Genomic DNA, 21267 nt, shown 5'->3' on the forward strand with positions numbered 1-21267 from the left:
AGCAGTGAACAAAGGCAATGGGTTCCACTTAGTTGTAAGTAACATACCTGCCTTCGTTGAACGAGCCCAGAATGGCTTCTGATTGCTCTCTAGCTCAAGTTGCATCTCATTCCTAGACTCCAAATCCTTTCGTTCACTGCCATAAAAGCTAACATCTGTTCTGCCTTGCACCTAGCTGAAACATTAGCCATTTTTCTTTTTCTGAGAGGTAGTTACATGAGAGATGTTTTCTTCCAGTTCTTCCACCCTCTCCAAAGCTGCATTCTTGGTTTCCGCGTCTTCCAGCAGAGCTCCCACATCAAACACATTGTCCAGGTAAGCCTGAATCTGTACCTGCAGCTTGTCACTCTCAGTATGTTTCAGCTTCTAAAAATCAAAATGCAGGAGAACGTGGTGTTAGCATATCTGTGGAAACACAACATAATTACCCAAGAGCCTACATGTTTTTGTTTGTTCCTTCCAAGAGAGGTTTTTGTTGGTTGGGTGGTTGGTTGGTTGGTGGTTGTTTTTTTGGCCACGTCACGAGGCATGTGGGATCTTAATTCCCCAACCAGCTATGGAACCCGGGCCCCTTGCATTGGAAGCGTGGAGTCTTAACCACTGGACCACCAGGGAAGTCCCCCAAGAGAGGGTTTTGTATCTCATTCTCCTTCAGAGAACTCTGAAGTAACCATCTAAGAGGGTACCATCAGATTACTTTCTGGTGCTTACCGTCTCCCAAATATACACACATTTCCTCCCTAATCCTTCCTGTAGATATATTCCCCATACAGATATATTCCAACCTAAAACATTTTTGATGCAGGTGAAATCAAGATAACAGAAAAATCGGAACAACAGTCACAAGTAACATAAAACTTGAGGGGTATCTGTGTGGTAGAGGAGATTAGAGTGGGTGGTATCTTGCTTGGGTAGTGATGGTAGTTCCGGTTGAGGGTGAGGGGTACATAGGAGTCGAGGAAGACACTGATACAGTGTATTAGACTCGGGGATTATTTTAGCACTAGTTCCTAGAACCCATCCCCCATAATTACTTGGCTAAGACACTCCCCCAACATGAGAAGTTCAGGGCTCCCAAAGCACAGATCAGGAACCTTTCCCCCATTCACTGCATTCTAGGGCCAGGCATCCCAAAGGAAGTCAACTAGCTCTAAGGTAAAATTAGAGGTCAAGTAAATCAGTCAATCCTTCTTACAAGTAGCATAAGTCATGTCTTTCCCTGGGGAGCAGATGAGTGGTTAGAATAATATCTGGCACATGGATGATGCCAATAAACATTTACTGAACAAGTCAATGATGACTTACAAGGTTGGGTTTTTGTAAACTAATGAAGCATTTATATATTATATGCTTATGTTATTATTTTTCTAACCACTTCTATCAAAGTCCGGAACCAACAGACCAGGAAGTTAGAGAAATACAGAGTTTTGGGAAAAAATCAAAAATTTAAGAGGAATTCTACTCTACACATAAATTCTCAGGAAAACAGATTTTCTCCTAGGTCTAATCTAGAATTCTACATCTTAGCTGTCTTGAAGAGAGTATGTTCCATCTTAGTTTATGAGTCAGAACCAAAAAAAAATTCTGAACAAGGGCAAAGCCTAGAAAAGAAAATGAAGAAGCAGCTTAGCGGGATTTTTCACAAGATTCACAGTGAGTAACAGGCGCTGATGTTACTACCTGTCATTGTATCCTGGTGCCTGAAATGAGCTCTGTGCAGCCACAACAAAACTGACCCTAAAACCCCATTAGGAATACACCCAACTTTCATTCAAATATTGCTACTCTCAGGACATGTGGAGAAAGAGAAGAGAGGAACCCTGATTTCAAAGCAGGAACAAACTGTTGAATACAATATTCTGTCAAAGATATTAGTCATTCTTTAAATAGGAAAGAAATTCAAACAAACTTTTCAATGGAAATCTTCCATGGCTCCATCTGAGTAGAGTTTAGACAACATTAGGCCAGCCTACTCGAGAGCAGCCCAGCTGGTCTGATAAACAAGGCCATGAGCTCAAGAGTAACCAACTCTGCAACTCCACTTCACGATAAACTGAGGGTACCGCCTGTGTAATCCCTGGCTTCACTCGAAAGGGAGATGGGCAGGTGAGCTCTGGAGATGTTCAAGGGAAGTACTTCTATTTTCTTCACTGTTAGAAACAGGCTTGAAATTGAGGTCAACAATTCTTGCCCTATTACCAGTGGCCTTTCAAATTCAAGCGAATCATTCCCTACACAGAAGGGAAAACAAAACTGCCTGAGTCAAAAGACAAGGGCATATCCTGTGCACACACAGCTACTTAAGTCTGTTTATGATTTTCACATCAACTTTGTTTTTTAGGCGAAGTTCAGGGAACTGGCTGAGCACTTCTGTAAGGGAGCAAGAGAAAGAGAAACTTTAGATCCCTCTTCTCTCAAGAACTAAAAGCAGAATTTCTAAAGACACAAAACATTTTAAGCAGAATTTAACAGCTACATGAGGAAGTCTCTAGTGTCCACTTCCTCATTATTTTTTGATGCTCCAAGCATTTATTCATTACTCTACAGCAGTATTGGTTTGACTTTCCCAGACCAGATGGAGTCCAAAGAGTAACTAAGAATGCACATTGCCCAACAGCCCGGATGAAGGGTATAGTGAGACTTGACCCAGACAGAGTTCAAAAGCAGAGGAAAGCTGTAGCAAGGCTCTAAGGAAGTTATTTGACTCCAGTACTAAAAGGCTGCTGGCAGAAGACAACGTAAGGCCCTAGGAGGTCTGCAAGAATCCAGTTTCTCTGGTAGATCACATCACTCAGATTGGTTCCTTTAACTAGCACTACAACACCTGACTGCATGGAGCCTTAAGTGTTCTTTGGTCATTATGGAAGTGCATCTTTGAGGGTAGGCAATAAATCAAGTCTCATAATGGAACTAAAGGTTACAGCTATACTTACATCCAAGTATTCATCCAGGCCTAACTTGGTAAATTCATATTGGAGGTGAACTCTGAAATTCATGTCTTCTACTGAATGGACTACAATATTAATAAACTGCATAGAGGCCACCTGAAATGAAATTGTCAACAGGTTAGATGAGCTCCAAACTTGTTTTCTCAGTTTAATCATAGTCACATATTTTCAGTTTCACAAATCTAAGCTCACTTACCAATTTCCTTTTCCTTTGTTTCACTGGGTCTTTAAAAATACTTCACAATTTTTAAAAATTCAAAAGTTATAGAGGTACCACAATAAGATACCACTTCATATCCACTAAGATGCTATCATCAAAAAGAAAGATAATAACAAGTGTTGGCAAGGATGTGGAAAAACTGGAACCCTCATCCACTGCTGGTGGGGATATAAAATAGTGCAGCCACTTTGAAAAGCTTGATAGTTCCTCAAAATGTTATTCAGAGTTACTGTGTGACCCAGCAATCCCACTCCTAGGAATATACCCAAGAGAAATGAAAACATACATCTGCATAAAAATTTGTACACAAATGTTCATAGTAGCATTATTCATAATAACCAAAAAGTAAGGGGAAAAACCCCCAATGTCCATGAACTGATGGATTACACAAATGTGATTGCATTCATGTGAAATATCCAGAATGGGAATATCTATAGAGACAGACAGTAGGTTAGCAGTTGCCTAGGACTGGGGGTGGGAAAAATGACCGCTAATAGGTACAGGAATTCTTTGGGGGTGAGGGGAGGAGGCGGCAACAAAATGTTCTAAATTAGATTGCAGTGATGATTGCACAACCCTACAAATACGCGAAAAATACACTGAACTGAGCACTTCAGATGTGTAAGTTGGATGGTATGTTAATTGTATCTCGGTAAAGCTGTTTTTAAAAAGTCTTATAGGCATATAGAACACACTCAGTTATTACCAGTACATCGTAGAAATATGATAATTATTACAACGAAGAACGTTTAAATCACCTGTAATCACACCACAAGGTAATCACTTCTAAAATTTTACTGTGGGCCCCGCCATACCAACAGGACAGTAACAGAGCTTCTGACCCATCTTTCCATTTTAAACAATCAACCAGTTTCTATTCCATAAAAGCCCTGGATTTGCTACATTCTCCCCACAACTGCATCAGTGGCTCTGATCTGCCACAGAGAAAACCAGTTCCCAGCTTAGTAAATAACAGAACAGAGTTTAACGTATCTATTTTGTTTTCAATAGGGACAGTCAGTTTATTTACAGTGAAAATATCTCACTAATGCTTTCCCTCTATGGTTACCCAGAGACTTGCAAGGAGGTATGACTGTGGGACCCACATTCACACGTACTCTGAAAACTGCCTCCCTCTTCCTCTCTCCCCCAAACCCCACTTTTTTTTTATCTTGTTTAAACTGTTTTTCTCGAGTTAGATTCTTCTTTGAGTATATGTTATCCATTGGGTATCTGTGGAAGATGTGTAAACTCTCTAGGTTACATGAGAAATCTATCACCATTTACTAAAAAATTACGTCAGTTGCTATGGCTCAATAAACTAAAAAAGATTTTGTCACTTTTTTGTTTTCTTTTGCCCACTAAAAAAACATAAATACATAGAAGGGTCTTGTGCTACATGTGAAGCATTTATATTATGTTTTACATGGAATATGTTGTTAGGGAAGTTGTGCGACTTAATTGCATTCCCAAGACAGTGTATGAAAAGCCTCATTTTCTGGAAAAAACAAATATGGCTAGATTTGGGCATCTTTCCATTTCTCTTCTAAAGCAGGTCTAAGTGATCTATCGAGTGTTATACTATGCCGAAGAGGCAACTATTTGCTAGACGGCACATGACTCGGGCACATATATATACTCGAGCACACATACAGTATATCCATACACTAACAGCCTCTAAATAAGATTCTCCAATGCATGTTCACAGGAATAAATGAACCGACAGGAAATATGCTCTCGTTTGTCAACAGTGCAAGTGTTGTAAAGGGCTTACCATCATTATAATTTCAGTAGAAACTCAAATGGCAGAGAGATCTGGTAGGTATGATAAATGAGTGAAGTGGGCCATGTGTAATACAACAGGGAATGGTGTGGACTGTGACAGACTGGAAAGGCTATCTTCAGACTTAAGGAATAGGGACCACTTGGCTCCAGCAGCTGATACTCTACGAACAGGGACCTAGCGTTACCAGAACTTTTTAGTTCTCAGGAAAATCAGAAATCTGTAATTTAAGGCAAATTTTCAAATTTTTTAATGGAAGGACATCACTGTCAGACTAAACTCACAAGCCTGTTTGTATGTTGGCTTCAGCCTGGGAGGCTCCAGTTTGCAATGTCAGCTCTAAAGGAACAAATAAGTTCCCCCTATGAAGGCAGAGGAAAGATCCTGGTCAGGTGAGCCAGGGCATGACTTCTTTACATATTTGTCACCAGTGCAAAAGTTAGCCTTAAACTCTCCAAAAAAATCCCAATAACAAGAACGAAAAAGTCAATGTAAAAGTATTCCTTGTTTCAAAGTTATTTTTTACCTTTTGAAAAAGTACCTATACATATGCTTTATGGAACAGAAAAGCTCTATAAAAGATTTCAACCGATACTGATTTGGTAAGGGGCTGAGGACTACAAAGTATATAAAATTTGAGGACCCAGAAAACATTTTTCATATAAAAGGGTTAGAAATCTGCAAAGCTATGTTCCATGTTTTATCATCACTGAAGCAATTCAAATGAAAACTGCCTGGCATCCCAAGGACAGGTTTTAGAAGACTTGACGACAGAAGAACTGAACGGAATATCTGCTCCAGGCTAGAAGGGATCTGGGAAATTAAGCCCAAGTAAAGCATCTCCTGGGTCCAGAAGTTTCCAAGGTCAACTGAATTAGGTCAAAGAAAGCAGACCTGGGTATACTCAAGGGTAATCTGGCTCTGGAAATTCTCTACAGTGGATTCCACCTTCAGTCCAGGATTAAGATCTAGGTACATAGATTCAGAAGTGCTCAAACTCCTTTTGCTTTTTGTACCTGAAGATGACGGTCCTGCCGCTGAATCACACATTTTTGCATGTGATTTACCCTGCTAAGGAGACCTGCAGTATGATCACACCCTCACAGAATTACTAGAGCAGGAAATCAAGGGAGGAAAAAAAAAAATCACTGCTATGTATTAATTTGGGGGATATATACCGTCAGTTCTACAAACCAAAGCACTTCAGTCTCTGATAATACAGTCTGGAGAAAACCACTGGCTGGGGTGTGCAAAAGGCAGAATGGTTAACATTCTTGGTTTCTAATTTAAGGATTCTTATGAGCACTATTGACAGCTAAAGCTGGCTCTTCCAGGCATTTGTGCCAGGTGTTAACTTCCTTTTCCCAAATGCATGGCTTCACCCTTTGCTATACATACAGTTGACCCTTGAACAACATGGGTTTGAACTGTGTGGGTCCACTCACACGCAAATTTTTTTCAATAGCAAATACTAGGTACTACACGATTCACAGTTGGTTGAGTGTGTGGACACGGAACCGTGTAAGCAGACAGGCAACTGTAAGTTAACAGGCGGGTTTTCCACTGTAAGGAAGGTTGGCGCCCCTAACCCCCCGCATTGTTCAAGGGTCAACAAGAGTACTGTAGTCAGTGCTTTTGGCCTTTACTATAGTGTATACATAAAGAATAAAACTGCAGATAAATGCCATAAAGGTAAAATACAGATTAAAAGAGCAAGTCTAAATTGGATCTTCAGCATATTAAACTCAGTTTCCTATCCTTTATAACATATAATACATATGTATGTATAATATATAAATATAAATGGATTTAGGAAATAACTGCTAAAAACTGAGTTTGCTTTATTGAAAGTAGTACTGAAATAACTCACCATAAAATCTATGTTATTGTCCTCATTTCTGAAATGTTCCATCAACTTCTCAAAGCGCTGTTTTTCTCCACAAACCTGAAACACACATTATCAGCATGCATGTGAAATTCCAAACACAAGCACTCCAAAATTAGATGCAGAAATTTTAGCATTAATAATTATTTCCAGAACATCTTTTTTTTTTTTTTCCCCTCTCTCGCAGGCTATTTACTTCTCTTCCTATAGTTAACACACAAATAGCAAAGTGAGCCAGGACCAAAGCTCACCCTTGGTTTCTCTTGCATGTTCTCTTGCTATTTTGAAATCCATACCGAATGCGCTCTTTTTTCACTGGTCATCTTTGTTTGTCCCACCAATCCTTTTAGCTGGCATTCAGAATCCCAGAATGTTGTTTATGGTTACAAAGAAAAAAAAAAAAAAAAGACCATCCTTTTCCTTTTTACAAAAGTACTTTTGAAACAGACATGCTAAAAGATTTTAATAACTTTGTATTTAAATTATTTGAGAAGCAGATTCAAAATGTTCATATCATGTCTAACCAAATCAAATAATTTTAAGCATAAACTACAACACAAAAACTCTGGGAGGCTATCTAACCCATTCACGGTGGATACGAAATTTGCAGTAATCTGTAAAGCAGCACTCCAGAGGCCTGAAATACACACATTCAGCTTGAATTAATGCTTTTGCTGAACAGGTGAAATAAGCAGATAAAATACTGTGAACTCCAGAGCCGCAAGGTATTCTGCTTATACGTGGAATTAAATACATGGAGTTAAGAACACAGAGTCAAAGAAAGATTTGTACCAAATAACGACTCTCTGGAGACTTATGCCCCCAAAAAATCAAAGGATGAACTTTAATTCTTTCAGTGTCCTTGTCTACCTTTTTTGGATCAAAGTCCTAAACCCGCTGATTGATTCATTCCACCTTCAGAAACTATTTGCCCGGACACCCGTGGGCTCCTTGTTATGTTAGTGAGACACAGTCTCTGGTCTTAACATTTTTTGTGAATTTAATCCAGGTTTCACATGCTTAACGAAATTTTCTGATTCCCTTTGTGGTCTTAGGAATACTCAGGCCAATCCTAAATCCTAAAGATTTCTCCTAAAATGATATTTCATAATGCTATAATGCAGCCATTTAATTCTGTCATGTTAAATTCCATGTGTGTGTGTGTATACACATACAGACACATACATTTTGGTGAAGAGAATGTCCAATGAAGGTAGGAATTTTATGTTTTGTTCCTTACTCTATCCTCAGCATCTAAAACAATGCTTATTAGCATGTTGTAAATTCTCAATATTTGTTGAATTGCACTGAATAGAGGATAAACAAGAAATTATGTTAAAATACTCCATTCCATTATGGTTTATCACCGGACATTGAATATAGTTCCCTGCGCTACACAGTAGGACCTTGTTGTTTACCCATCCTATAATAGTTTGCATCTGCTATATTCAATATCCAGTGATAAACCATAATAGAAAAGAATATGAAAAAGAATGTGTGTGTGTGTGTATATATATAAAAATAACTGAGTCACTTTGCTGTACAGCAGAAACTAACACAACATCGTAAATCAACTATACTTCAAAAAAAAATTTTTTTTAAAGAAAAAAATACTCTTAACAAAAGGGTGAATGACTTACTACTACTCCCCATGATGTTTTAGAGCGAAACAAGAAGCCTCAGACCTCCATAGACAAGGACTACGAGTCAGTCTTTAGTAGTGGTTCCTGTGCCTTAACTGTGTGCTGGGAATGCTAAGATGCAGCTCCCACCTTTGAAGGACTTCTAGTCTCAAAGCAACTTAATTTTCTCAACAGATTGAGACCACAGTTTACTATATTCTGATGACAAGTTCCCATTTATCTATACCCACCTAAACAAAAAATAATTATAGAAGACAGGAACAGTGCATGGGCCGGGTCTGGAGGAAGGGAAGGAGGCTCCAGATGGCAGAGTTTAAAGGAAAGCCTTTAAAAGACACGTGTGTCCAATCCCACCCCAGAGAGCCCAAGGCAGGAGGCCCAGGTGGAGCTGGGGTGACATGGGCAGGTACATTTGCAAAGCACTACAGACCATTCTGATGCTCTGCAAAAGCTGAGAACCAGAGATTTAAAGGATGCCATGTTCAGCCCCGGGGCCCACCAGCCCCTCTGGAAAATATGCACAAGTTCCTGGAAAAAAAGGTTTGTTGAATGGTGCACGGAAGTGCAGGACCAGCTCCCTAGACCGTGACATCAGTCACATCTTGTGCCCAAAGGCATACGTGTCTCTAGCCTGCAAAAAAAAAGCCCAATGGGTGAAAACTGGCAAGGCTTGGTATAGAAAAGGTTAGAATTACAACCTAAATTTTCTTTAAGAGAAACCTCAACATAAGAACTTGTTTCCCAGCAGGACAATTTACTTCGATCTGTTTTGGGAGGTGGGTAGTGACAGAAGAAAGGAAGAGAGGTGGCTCTGCGTGTGCGGACAGCTACCAGCTCTCCTGAGAAGCAGGCTGGGATTAATGTCCTGTTGAGCAGCTAGGCACTCACTGAACCAGGAGAGGCAGCGGCCATCAGTGAGCAGTGACGATGAAGACAATTCCTAGGAGGGCAAAGCCTTGCAAATCAAAGAATGTCAGAAACCTGCAAAGTACCCTGGGGAGTCTGGGGCCCTCAATTTATGAATGAGACTGACACCAAGACAGATCAAATATCTCCAACTTGATGAGACGTCCACACAGAGGTTAGAACCAGGTCCCCAACTGCCAGCCTGATGTTCCGTCCCTCACACAGCCCAGAATGTTCAGATAAACATATTCAAGATGATAGTAAAAGCACTCCTGAATTATCTGAGACACCAACAGAGATGGAAAATGATATTATTAAAAACCGCAATCAGTGCTCCCTGCGGCAGCACATATACTAAAAACCGCAATCAGGGACTTACCGGATGGCACAGTGGTTAAGAATACACCTGCCAATGCAAGGGACACAGGTTCGAGCCCTGGTCCAGGAAGATCCCACATGCCTTGGAGCAACTAAGCCCATGCACCACAACTACTGAGCCTGTGCTCTAGAGCCCGCGAGCCACAACTACTGATGCCCGCGCACCTAGGGCCCGTGCTCCTCAACAAGAGAAGCCACCGCAATGAGAAACCCTCGCACCGCAACGAAGGGTGGCCCCTGCTCGCTGCAACTAGAGAAAAGCCCGCACACAGCAACGAAGATCCAACGCAGCCAAAAATAAAAATTAATAAATAAAAATTGAAAAAAAAAACCAATCATCCCAACAGGCATGCACTTGATGTCCGTGCACCTGAATCTCCCATGGAACTTCTAAAAATGGACGATTCTTAGGGTCTAAATCAGGACACACTGAATGAGAATCTCCATGGTTAGAACTAGGAATTTGTGCTTTTAAATAAGACTCAGATTTGTTGGACCAGCATTTAGAAACCAACGGCTTATACGAGTAATAATTAGACGAGCTGATTTAACCCTCAGCCTTTCTGACTACCAACTGTAAACTGGATAGCTACATCATTAACTCCACAACTCATTCAACTTGCAATTTAACTACACAAAAAAGAAATATAGTTACTATAACTGGGTGTCATAGGAATGCAGCAGGGATTCGTCCACTGTCCCTGCATAGGTACAATGAATAATAAGGTTAACTCCTGAATAATCAGGGATTGTGTCCAGGACATTAAGGAAAGTGGATTTTATAGAGCCAAGGAAAGCACATGTGGGCAACAACAAAATTACTCAGATTGTTAATAGAAAGAGATGGCATCAACTCCAGAACAAGCAATATTAGATTAATTTTAAGCTGAGTTAAGATCCCAAAAGTCATAGTACTAGCCTGGTAGACAGGACTGAAATAGGCATTAAGAGGAGCCTTGAATATATGCCTTTCTTTAGAAATCCCTCATTCCATCAACAGACAAATGCATGCTGAGAACATGTGCTATGAAACAGAGTATTAAATACCTTTAATCTTTAAAAATACTAGACTTCAATGTCTTCCAATTTACAGCTCCTAGGAACTTGGTGAAAAGGATCCAAATACATAAAACAACACGTTGCCAACATAGATGCCAGCTTGGGGAAACTGTGAAAGATTGACCACTCTCCTCATTCACTATAAGAACTAGAAGGGCCCCTCCTATCAGCTCCACCAAGCCCTTCTCTGTAAAGGTTTAGACTGCTCAATCTCAACTAATGAATTCAGGGTGGTACTTTCTGACACTGTTCTACAGGAACAGCATGGATTCCCAGGGCCCCCTTCATTTCTGCTGGGGGGAAAAAAAAAAAGGAAGCATATGAACAAGATTCATATTTGTTTCTATGTTACTTTAGCAATCATTAAACCAGAGTATACTACAATCCCACAGGAAATGGGAAGATGTGTTTGGGGAAGGTTGGTAAAAGTCGTGTCCCACATCAAAGGAAAGTTATCCTAGCTCATACAGCTCACATCTGGACCACCCCTGCACACCTGTTTCAAATAAGATCATCATGGCTGAACATGCCTCTTCTCTCCTTTGAAACGGCCTCATTTAGAAACTCTGATGAGGATGAAAGGAACAAGACACTGATCCCGAATGATTTTCCGAATCTACACAATGGCCTTTGGGGGGTGTTCTCAAGGCTTTCATCAAACGTACAGGAGGGCCAGGAGCATGTTTGCACATATATATTAGTGTACATTATAAACTGCTGCATATAACTTCCATCTGCCAACAAAGACCAGACAATATATGATCTGAAAACTTTCAAGTAAAACAACTGTACTATTGCAATTGAAACCTGTCATTTCTTGACTTTTCTCTTCACTGGTATTTCTCATTCCCCCACTAGCTTTGACATCGGTTTCCTATATCAGTAACAAACTCCTATATCATTGGAGTAGGGAGAGTAGGGAGTGAATTTAAGAGACACAGCCATAGAAGGCTGAGCAGAGACTGGAGAGAAGCCTACTGCATCAGGAATTAGACTTCCACAGCCAGGGCCACCAGAAATAAAGTCAACAAGGCAGAAAGAAGTATATGCTTTGTAAAAGCATATATTCTACTGTAAACTTAAGAGGCACCTTCATGTATAAATCATTTATAAATCAGTCTCATGTGAATAAATTCACTGACCCTAATTAACAGTATGTCAAGTGAAAACACTCAGGCAGGGATCAATCCTGGACCACTTGTCTGCAAACACAGGCACCCATCTACCCATCCCTGTGGGGTCCTGCCTAACACATCCAGCCCTCTTTGCACCTTTAAGCTCTAACAGTGGTGGGGGGTGACGGGATATGAGGGCAGAAATGAGTCTATGTGGAGTATTAAACAGGGGCATAAAACCTAGGTTACAAGTCACAGTACCACCATTACCGCACTGTGCACTTGGGCAATTCCGTGAACTTCCCTGGTTTTCACATCCATTGATTTGAGACCCTTAGATTACACTGTTCGTTGTGAAATCCTTTTCTAGGAAGCTGTAAGGGCTACAGAGGAAAGTGTTGGGGGTTCCAAGGATGGGGGCGCACCAGGGATGGGGGTCCTGGCAGGGGCAGGAAAAGCACAAATAAAGTTCTTGAGACTTCTATCCTCATTCATCCAACTCTGCATTATTATATTGAGTTGCCTGGTAAGATTTCTTCTGGGGGACAAAAAAGATTCATTGAACGTTTTCATTGCTAATAAAAGTTTGAAAAAAATTCTCTCAGTATCTTGAAGCTCTAAAATTCTAATCTAGTCATGGCAATATAACATGATATTCCCAAGCAGACTGGCCTGGAGGCTCTACACAAAGCAAATTTAGAGAGATGCACTTGGCTCTGCAGGCCCTGAGTACCAAGCTTGAAGGGTAAAGCCCTATCTCACGGCATCTTGGCTCTCTCTGCTTGTGAAGTGGATAAATCCTGCCCTGCCCAGATAAAACGGGCCACACCCAAGGCAAGCAAGATACATTTTCACTTCAAGGAGAGCTGAAGCAAAAGCACAGCTCCTGCGAAAAAACAACTCAACCCTGTTCTCCAACATCTGTGAAAGATATTTCTGACCAGCGTCCCAAACCATTTGGATAAACCGGAGGCTCTGGAATGCAAAAGAGGCAGTGGCTTAAAGCGTCTCTAAAGGTGGGCAGAGCTTAGGGGATGATTTCCCTAAAGGCTAGCAGCGGAGAAAAGATGGTTTTACAAAAGCCTTGTAATAAAGAGTATTATCTTGCTAGCCAGATGTTGAAATGAACAACAGACTGCCGTCCTTCAGCCATCTCTCCTTCCCCTTCAAGGTTAGTGACTGTCTTTGGCTTCCCCCAGCAACAGCTCCCAGGGTACCACACAAAGTCTGCAGCCAGACTGAGGCCTGACTTACAAGGTGGCCATAAAATATGCTTCAGGGTTACTTACATAAAAATTAAAGGCCCCTCACTTAAGTGTTTCCTTCTTGCCCTGTTGGCGCCTGCCTCAGTACTTTCTTTTTCTCTTCTCACAATAGGCACCTATGATCTGCAGGGCGCCCTTCGGGAAGGCCCCGTTTTAAAGGCACCGTCTATTATGACTGATTAGACTACCCCTCTCAGGGCCTGCCAGGGAACAAAAGTTCCATTTTCTTTTTGGGGCCACATGAAATAAACAGTTATTGCACCGTTAGTCCTAGGGGAAAGCATCTTTTACCTTCTATCAAGAGGACCAGCAGTCTATGGATTACTGACGCCATGGTGGCTCAACAAAACCACTTTTCTGGGGTGTTCTGTGGTTGTCAGGGTCTATTATCGTTTCCCCTGAGGTGACCAGACATTTCAACCACAGACACTGGGTGGCTGCCGTGACAGAGGCCGACCACGCCAACCTGTTGCTGGCTCTCCCGTCTCCTTGGGATTTAAAAGCGGAAACGTTCATCAGATGGAAGCATTCTGAAACAAAACAACCTGATCTCACTCCACTGAAATAAAAACTAGCGAAAGCTAAACAACAATGTATTCTACAATGGATCCTGCCTCCTCCCTCATAAATTAATAAAACGTTTGTAACCATCTTGGGCTGGCAGACATCTGATTATGAACCAGAGGCTTTGTCCACATAATGCTAAACACCCTCATGAAAACTTCAGTTACTTTTCCAGATATTTCCAAATATCCAGATGTTTGGCATCAGGTACACAAAGCATCCCGATGACTGTTTTACTTCCCATGCATATATTTTGCTGTACTGAATAAAGAATCCTGACATAGAAGCAAAGGGCTAGTAAAATCCCCAGAGGATAACTTGTTGACACACCACACCTTAAATGAGAGATGCATTTTTATCACTCCCCTTAAAAAAAGATGGTCTTCATTAAATTCTAGAGAGTAAGGCTCCACAATACAATTCATCATCAGTGACCTCTTTCGGAAATACTCCTAATGGTGGACTCGAATCTCTCTGGCTCCACTGCAAGACTCACATCTCTTGGTCATCAGTAAGGATACAGATTCTTACAAGGCTTCTACTCCTACAGGAAGGCCAAAGTACCTTCTAGTTCTTCAAAAAAGGCTGTTTTTTTAAATTGGTAAATGATGAAGGCCTTCAGTCATCTCTGGGACAACTTGCCAGTCAGATCCCTCAACAGTAGAAAAAGTCCTATTTAACACTGCTTTATTACATTCATTTTTTCCTCTCCGCTTTGCCCTTTGAACACATACTCAATTTGGTCAAGCAAGGCAAGGGAGGGGACACAACGACACATTTCTAGTGGTCATCATGTGTTCACTAAACCACAGCAACAGCACATGGTAGGAGCTGTGTAAATCCTGTGGCATTCCCACCACAGACCTTGGGACGTGCTCAGGAGGAAAACGTCAACCCATGCTCTCTCCTCTTGCATGAATCACGACAAATCAAATTAAATCAAACAAAGATGTGCTAAGAATTCAGCGCCCTTGAAGATAAGGACTCTTTGTTTGCTAGATCAAAGACCTCAGCCCACAAAGAGGCAAATGCCTGAAGTTTGTCCACTGCTCCCTCCTAACTCGCATTTCACATCCCTTTTACTTTCTTCTGTGCTCTGCCCCAATTCTGGGTCTTCATCAGGAGGAACCTGCTCTTAGCTTCCTGTAACCACCTCCACCCGGCCCAAGGTGACAGCAGACAACAGACTGGGGCAGCAGTTCTTAAAGTGGGCTGTTTGAACCCTGAGGGCCCCTGCCACCCCATGACGGGGTCTGTGAGATCAAAACTATTTTTATAATAATACTAAGATGCTACTTGCCTTTTTCACAGAGTTAACATTTGCACTGGGGGTGCAAAAGCAATGGGAGGTGAATAAAACTACTGGTGCCTTAAAACAAATCAAGGCAGTAGCACCAAATTATATCAGTAATCACTGTATTCATCACAGCCATGCATTCTCAGTTATTGTTTATTTTTTAATTTTTAAAATTAAAAAAAATTTTTTTTAATATTTTAGCCACACCGCTCATCAGGTGGGATCTTAGTTCCCTGACCAGGGTTCAAACCAGCATCCCCTCCATTGGAAGCACAGAGTCTTAACCACTGGAACACCAGGGAAGTCCCTCAGTTGTTTTTTTTAAAAAGCCAGTTTCACTTAAGAATACCCTTGATAATGCAATAAAAAGCATTAATTACATTAAATCACAACCCCTGAAAACACACCTTTTTAATATTCTATATGAGGAAATGAGATCCCTGCATAAAGCACTTTTGCTGCATATAAACACATGGTTGTCTTGAGGGAACGCACTTCTGTAATTATTCTAGTTGCAAGATTAACTAGCCACTTTTTCATTTTTGTTTGAAAGAATGACTATTTAGACTCATATACCTGGCTGTTATTTTCTTCAAAACTCAATTAAATGAACGTTCTACTTTAAAGGAAACAATTGACATATTTGTTTCCAATGATAAAAATTAAGTTTTCAAGAAAAATTGAGAATTTGAAAACTTGTATCCACCATGAGCTTAACACAGCTTCCTAATATTTAAAGGCTTTTCTGATAGGATTGGTGGCAATAATAACGAATGTGATTTTTAAAACTACTGCATTATAAAATGCGTCAATATTTAGATGATCTGGATAATTCAGAGAATTGCTATTTTCCAAGTGACCATTGCATGTTGTTACAAAATTATGCATACATTCAACAAAGTGGAAGATAAGCAAATAAATTTTAATGTAAGAGAGTGTAAGAAGTTCATTAATATGGTTTCAGATTCTACTTTGCAACTCACTTTTAAGAAACTACTACTTATCCAATGTTTGTATAGTATAGTATCAAAAATGAATATCCACTATTATCTGAAAATGCTTCAAAATAATTCCTTCTCCATCTGCACATTTTCATGGGGCTGGATTTCCTTTGACTACTTCAACCAAAACAACACAAGTGACTAAACGCAGAAGCAGACATGAGCATGTAGCTACCTTCTATTAAGCCAGACTCTAAAAGATGTATAAAAATATAAAATAATGCCACTATTATAGACTGAATTGTGTCTCCACAAAATTCATGTTAAAGCCCTAACCCTCAATTCAACTTTATTTGGAAATAGGGCTCTTAGGAGGTAAGTAAGGTTAAATGAGGTCATAAGGGTGGGGCCCTAATCCGATGGGATAGGTGGCCTTATAAGAAGAGGAAGAGAGATCTCTCTTTACACAGACACACCTAGAAAAGGCCATCTAAGCACAAAGACAAAAGGTGACCATCTGAAAGCCAGGAAGACTGCCATGCTGGCATGGGGACTTTCCTCTATAACTGTCAGGAAATAAATCTGTTGTTTAAGCCATCCAGTGCACGGTATTTTGTTATGGAAGCCTGAGATGACTAAGACAACCACTGTTCTCACTGATTACTGGTTTCTTTTTTTAAGTTTTAGAGAGCAGGTGTTTTTTTTAATAGAAAAAGTTAACACATAATGAGTTTATTGTTATTTTAAATGAAATTAAAAGTTTATCAAAATTTTATTTTAATTTCTAATATAGTAAATACCAATGCATAACTTACATTAACAAAAACTTTTGGGGGTCTTCAGTAATTTGTAAGGATGTAAAAAGGAGTCCTGAGGCGAAAAGTGTGACAACTACTGGACTAGAGAAACAGCCTCTTTATTTCTACAAAGACAATAAATTCTTTTTTTTTTAATTTTTTAATTTTATTTTTTTATATAGCAGGTTCGTATTAGTCATCAATTTTTTTTTTTTTCGGTACGCGGGCCTCTCACTGTTGTGGCCTCTCCCCTTGCGGAGCACAGGCTCCGGATGCGCAGGCTCAGCGGCCATGGCTCACGGGCCCAGCCGCTCCGCGGCATGTGGGATCTTCCCGGACCGGGGCACGAACCCATGTCCCCTGCATCGGCAGGCGGACTCTCTACCACTGCACCACCAGGGAAGCCCTAGTCATCAATTTTATACACATCAGTGTATACATCTCAATCCCAATTGCCCAATTCATCCCACCACCACCCCCACCCCACCGTGGCTTTCCCCTCTTGGTGTCCATACGTTTGTTCTCTACATCTGTGGCTCAATTTCTGCCCTGCAAACCGGTTCATCTGTACCATTTTTCTAGGTTCCACATATATGCGTTAATATACGATATTTGTTTTTCTCTTTCTGACTTACTTCACTCTGTATGACAGTCTCTAGATCCATCCATATCTCAACAAATGACCCAATTTTGTTCCTTTTTATGGCTGAGTAATATTCCATTGTATATATGTACCACATCTTCTTTATCCAGTCATCTGTCAATGGGCATTTAGGTTGCTTCCATGACCTGGCTATTGTAAATAGTGCTGCAATGAACATTGGGGTGCATGTGTCTTTTTGAAATATGGTTTTCTCTGGGTATATGTCCAGTAGTGGGATTGCTGGATATTATGGTAATTCTATTTTTAGCTTTTTAAGGAACCTCCATACTGTTCTCCATAGTGGCTGTATCAATTTACATTCCCAACAGTGCAAGAGGGTTCCCTTTTCTCCACACCCTCTCCAGCATTTGTTGTTTGTAGATTTTCTGATGATGCCCATTCTAACTGGTGTGAGGTGATACCTCATTGTAGTTTTGATTTGCATTTCTCTAATAATTAGTGATGTTGAGCAGCTTTTCATGTGCTTCTTGGCCATCTGTATGTCTTCTTTGGAGAAATGAAAGACAATAAATTCTTAAAATCTAAAACTTGAAGAAGCAAACACATGGATTTCTAATAGTAAAATGTCTTGCAAGATTGTTGGGAGTCAACCACACTATATAAAGAACAACTCATCTGCCATCTCTCCATGAAGAGGAAGTCACACTATTCAGAGACAGGATAGGTTTCTCTATACAGAAAAGGCTCTTCACCAGTTTACAAGGTAGGAAAAAAGAAAAAAGACTTTCCTTCAGTTCTTACGTTTAACAAGGCAAGGTGCAATCTCTGGCATTTACCAGGCTGGACTGCAGCAATCCCTAACTGTTCTCTGGTTGTCTCTGGGATGTGTCCACCTCTGTCACATGGAGGCTCATTACAAGGCTAGATTTTTTTTCCCCCAAAGTCAAGTAAATGTTAGATTTCAAGCAAGAATATGAGAGAAATACAGAAACAGTTTTCTCCCACATGGTCTATAGGACATGCATTCCCCAAGTTCAGGGAGAATCAGACTCAGTGTATCCGCCCAAATAAACAAATTTGTCCTGGAACACCTGACATGCTATAACATCAAACAATCAAGAACAAACATGCAAGGAACCAATAGATGATTATCTTTTACCAAAGCACTAACCATGCCCTTGCTACCTACCACATAGAATATACTCTTCCCTAGTTTTATACCTATTCCTGGAAAATACTTCAACATGGAAAATTCAACATTGTTTTTAGTAGTATACCAGCGAATCTGGGCCACCACATGTGTTGCTGGCATGAGTACTGGGGAAGGAACCGTTATTTTCCACGGCTAAAACCAAACTGCTGAAGCTATAGCTATAGCTCAGTGTTACTGTGATTGGTCATTTCCACTCTGCAGTGACACAGAGCTGAGGGGGAAACTCTGTCCGAGAGCTCAACTTCATGCTCATATATAACATGAAAGAGTTGGGAAGGAGCCACATGCACCACTGTGGCTATGGACCTACCGTGAGCAGGTGCTGAAGAGCCGAAACAATGACTCAAAAGCCCAGCCTTTGAAACATTGCCCAAGCCAGGATGCTTTCACAGACTAGACCTTCCTAGGGGCAGGTACCCGCAGTGTGCCCAGCACATGCAGCTCACTTCCTGGTTAGGGAAGCAGCAAACTCCTTTGACTATGGGTTTAGAGACTAATGCAGCCATTTCCAGGCAGTTATAAAAGGGAACTGGGGACTAAAATCACAGTGTAGCCTAAAACCACAGTGATCTACTTCTATCCAAAGCTTGTTACTATCTTACCAAATGGCCTTGCACACGTTACTTTTTGTTCGTGTTCATAAATTTTTGTACCTATCATTTTATTATCTAGGTACCTTGCTTTTATATCTGTAGTCAAAGAAGCGCTTTATCTTTCTCAGCTGGAATGCTTTGAATATACATATTACATAGGCACATGTAGGCAAAATTTTACATAAAATCATAAAACTGTAGAATTGGAAGGGATATAGAAGTCATTTGACTAACTTGCCACCTAAAGCAAGAACTTGCACCACAAGATACCAGACCCACCAGGTATCCTCTTCTCCTCTTGACTACCTCTGTGTTGTGTGCTTCATAAAGCACAAAGGCTCTTCTGAGCATCCTTCTAGCTCATTCTAGCCTGGTGCCCTTTGGAGTTCAACTCCTTAGTACAATCCTATTCTCTACTTGGAAAAAACACACACACACAATTCCCAGTCACCTCTGTTTAAGCCTGTTCTCTCATTCATTATCTTCAGTTCAGAACTAAGAATCTGACCTTGGAATTTTTAACATCACTAAAAAAAAAAGTAACTTAATAAAAAATCAAACAATTTTCTTCACCTGAAAAAAAATTCCCAGATCTTATTTGTTCATTGTGGCTGTGCTTCCTTCTTCTTAATTAAATGTATGCTGTTTGAATAGATTCTTACTCTCCAATTATGTCCATCCCCATATTCAGTGGATCACTCTGTCTCTTGTTGACTTTTCTTCAATTTTATGGTTTCATACCCATTGTCATGGCCACAAATTTGGTCCAGGGCCCAGTCGTTTAATGCCTGAACTGCCTATCTTCCAATCTCCAGCATCTCTCTGCTCTGTTTTTTATGCATATATGATAATTTTTAAGATTTATCAGAATTACATAAAATGCCCTTCTCAGGTTTCCACAGAATCAAATGGAGTAGATATAAAAGCACTTTATAAACTGTAAAGTACTACATAAGTATTAGTTGCTTCCCTTATCATTTTTCTTTTCCCTCCTACTTTTATCTGTCATCCATTTGAGATTCTTTTTTTTTTTTTTTTTTAAATCACAGTGAAGGGACTTCCCTGGCGATCCAGTGGTTAAGACTCTGCACTCCCAATGCAGGGGGCACGCGTTCAATCCCTGGTAAGGGAACTAGGATGCTGCATGCCACACAGCATGGTCAAAATAAATAAATAAATCACAGTGAAGATTTTCTGAATCTCTACTCTTCATCAGAACCTTAATCGTACTTGCCTCCTGTCGTGCTTTATTTTGTAACATGGGCCCCAGTCAAATATTTTTTCTTGTCGCTAGCACATTTATTTTGACATATACTGCCCCTAGGACGGACTTCATGCCCATCTCTTCCTCTGTTCCCAGAGTCACCTCCACCAACCAAATCAAGTCTCTTCCTTTGTAACGGTGCTCAAGACCGATCCTCTCTCTTTGGGCCCCATACAAACAGCCCAGTTTGTCCTGGCTTTTACTAATAACTTCAAACACTCCAATAATCTACCCAGTCAGTAACGTTTTGTTTGCCTTTTAGTAGAAGATCGAGGGTGTGTATCAACTTGTGTAGAAGGTGTTTGATAAGTAACAATATGTTATGTAACACTGACTCCAAGTACGGAGCCTTGGAGATCAATGGATCTGGGTAAAAACTCCAAACCTGCCAGTTATTAAAGTATGACAGTAGGCCTATTTACTCTGAACCTCTCTTTCCTTATTCCTACTTCATAGGGTAGAGCTTATAATTAAAGTAATATATGCTAGCCTGTCGGCACTCAGCAAACAATAAATGGTAGCCTTGCTCTTTCTATATATGCATATGCCTTTTTAATACATTCATCAAATATGCTAGCTAATGTTTATAATGTGGAATAAAATGCAACAGTTTCATGAACGCTGCTCGTGTTTTCTTTCTGAAGATGATTGTTTGCTAGTTTAAAAGAAACTAAACAAAACCTTTCTGTATTGACTATGGAGCCCAAATAAATAAAAAATATGCTTATGTTTTACAAGTATTTAAATTTCAAATGAAATTTGAACTTGACTCATACAGGGAATCAAGCTCAA

At 40.3% G+C, this 21267-nt stretch overlaps 1 protein-coding gene across 6 annotated transcripts in view; it reads right to left on the bottom strand.

Moving 5' to 3' along the window:
* Positions 1-21267, bottom strand: part of FMNL2 (formin like 2) — a 310739-nt gene that overhangs the window by 35319 nt on the left and 254153 nt on the right. For all 6 annotated transcript variants that reach the window (XM_022569727.3, XM_022569730.2, XM_089916816.1 and 3 more), the window contains exons 10-12: positions 6822-6896; positions 2934-3044; positions 217-366 (exon numbers count right to left, since the gene is read on the bottom strand). In XM_022569727.3, the coding sequence (XP_022425435.2) occupies positions 217-366; positions 2934-3044; positions 6822-6896 (336 nt within the window). The remainder of the gene's footprint in view (positions 1-216; positions 367-2933; positions 3045-6821; positions 6897-21267) is intronic.

The sequence above is a fragment of the Delphinapterus leucas genome, chromosome 8, assembly GCF_059928025.1.
Source record: "Delphinapterus leucas isolate spDelLeu-1000000601 "Yukka" chromosome 8, BTC_Dleu_Yukka2, whole genome shotgun sequence".
Classification (NCBI taxonomy): domain Eukaryota; kingdom Metazoa; phylum Chordata; class Mammalia; order Artiodactyla; family Monodontidae; genus Delphinapterus; species Delphinapterus leucas.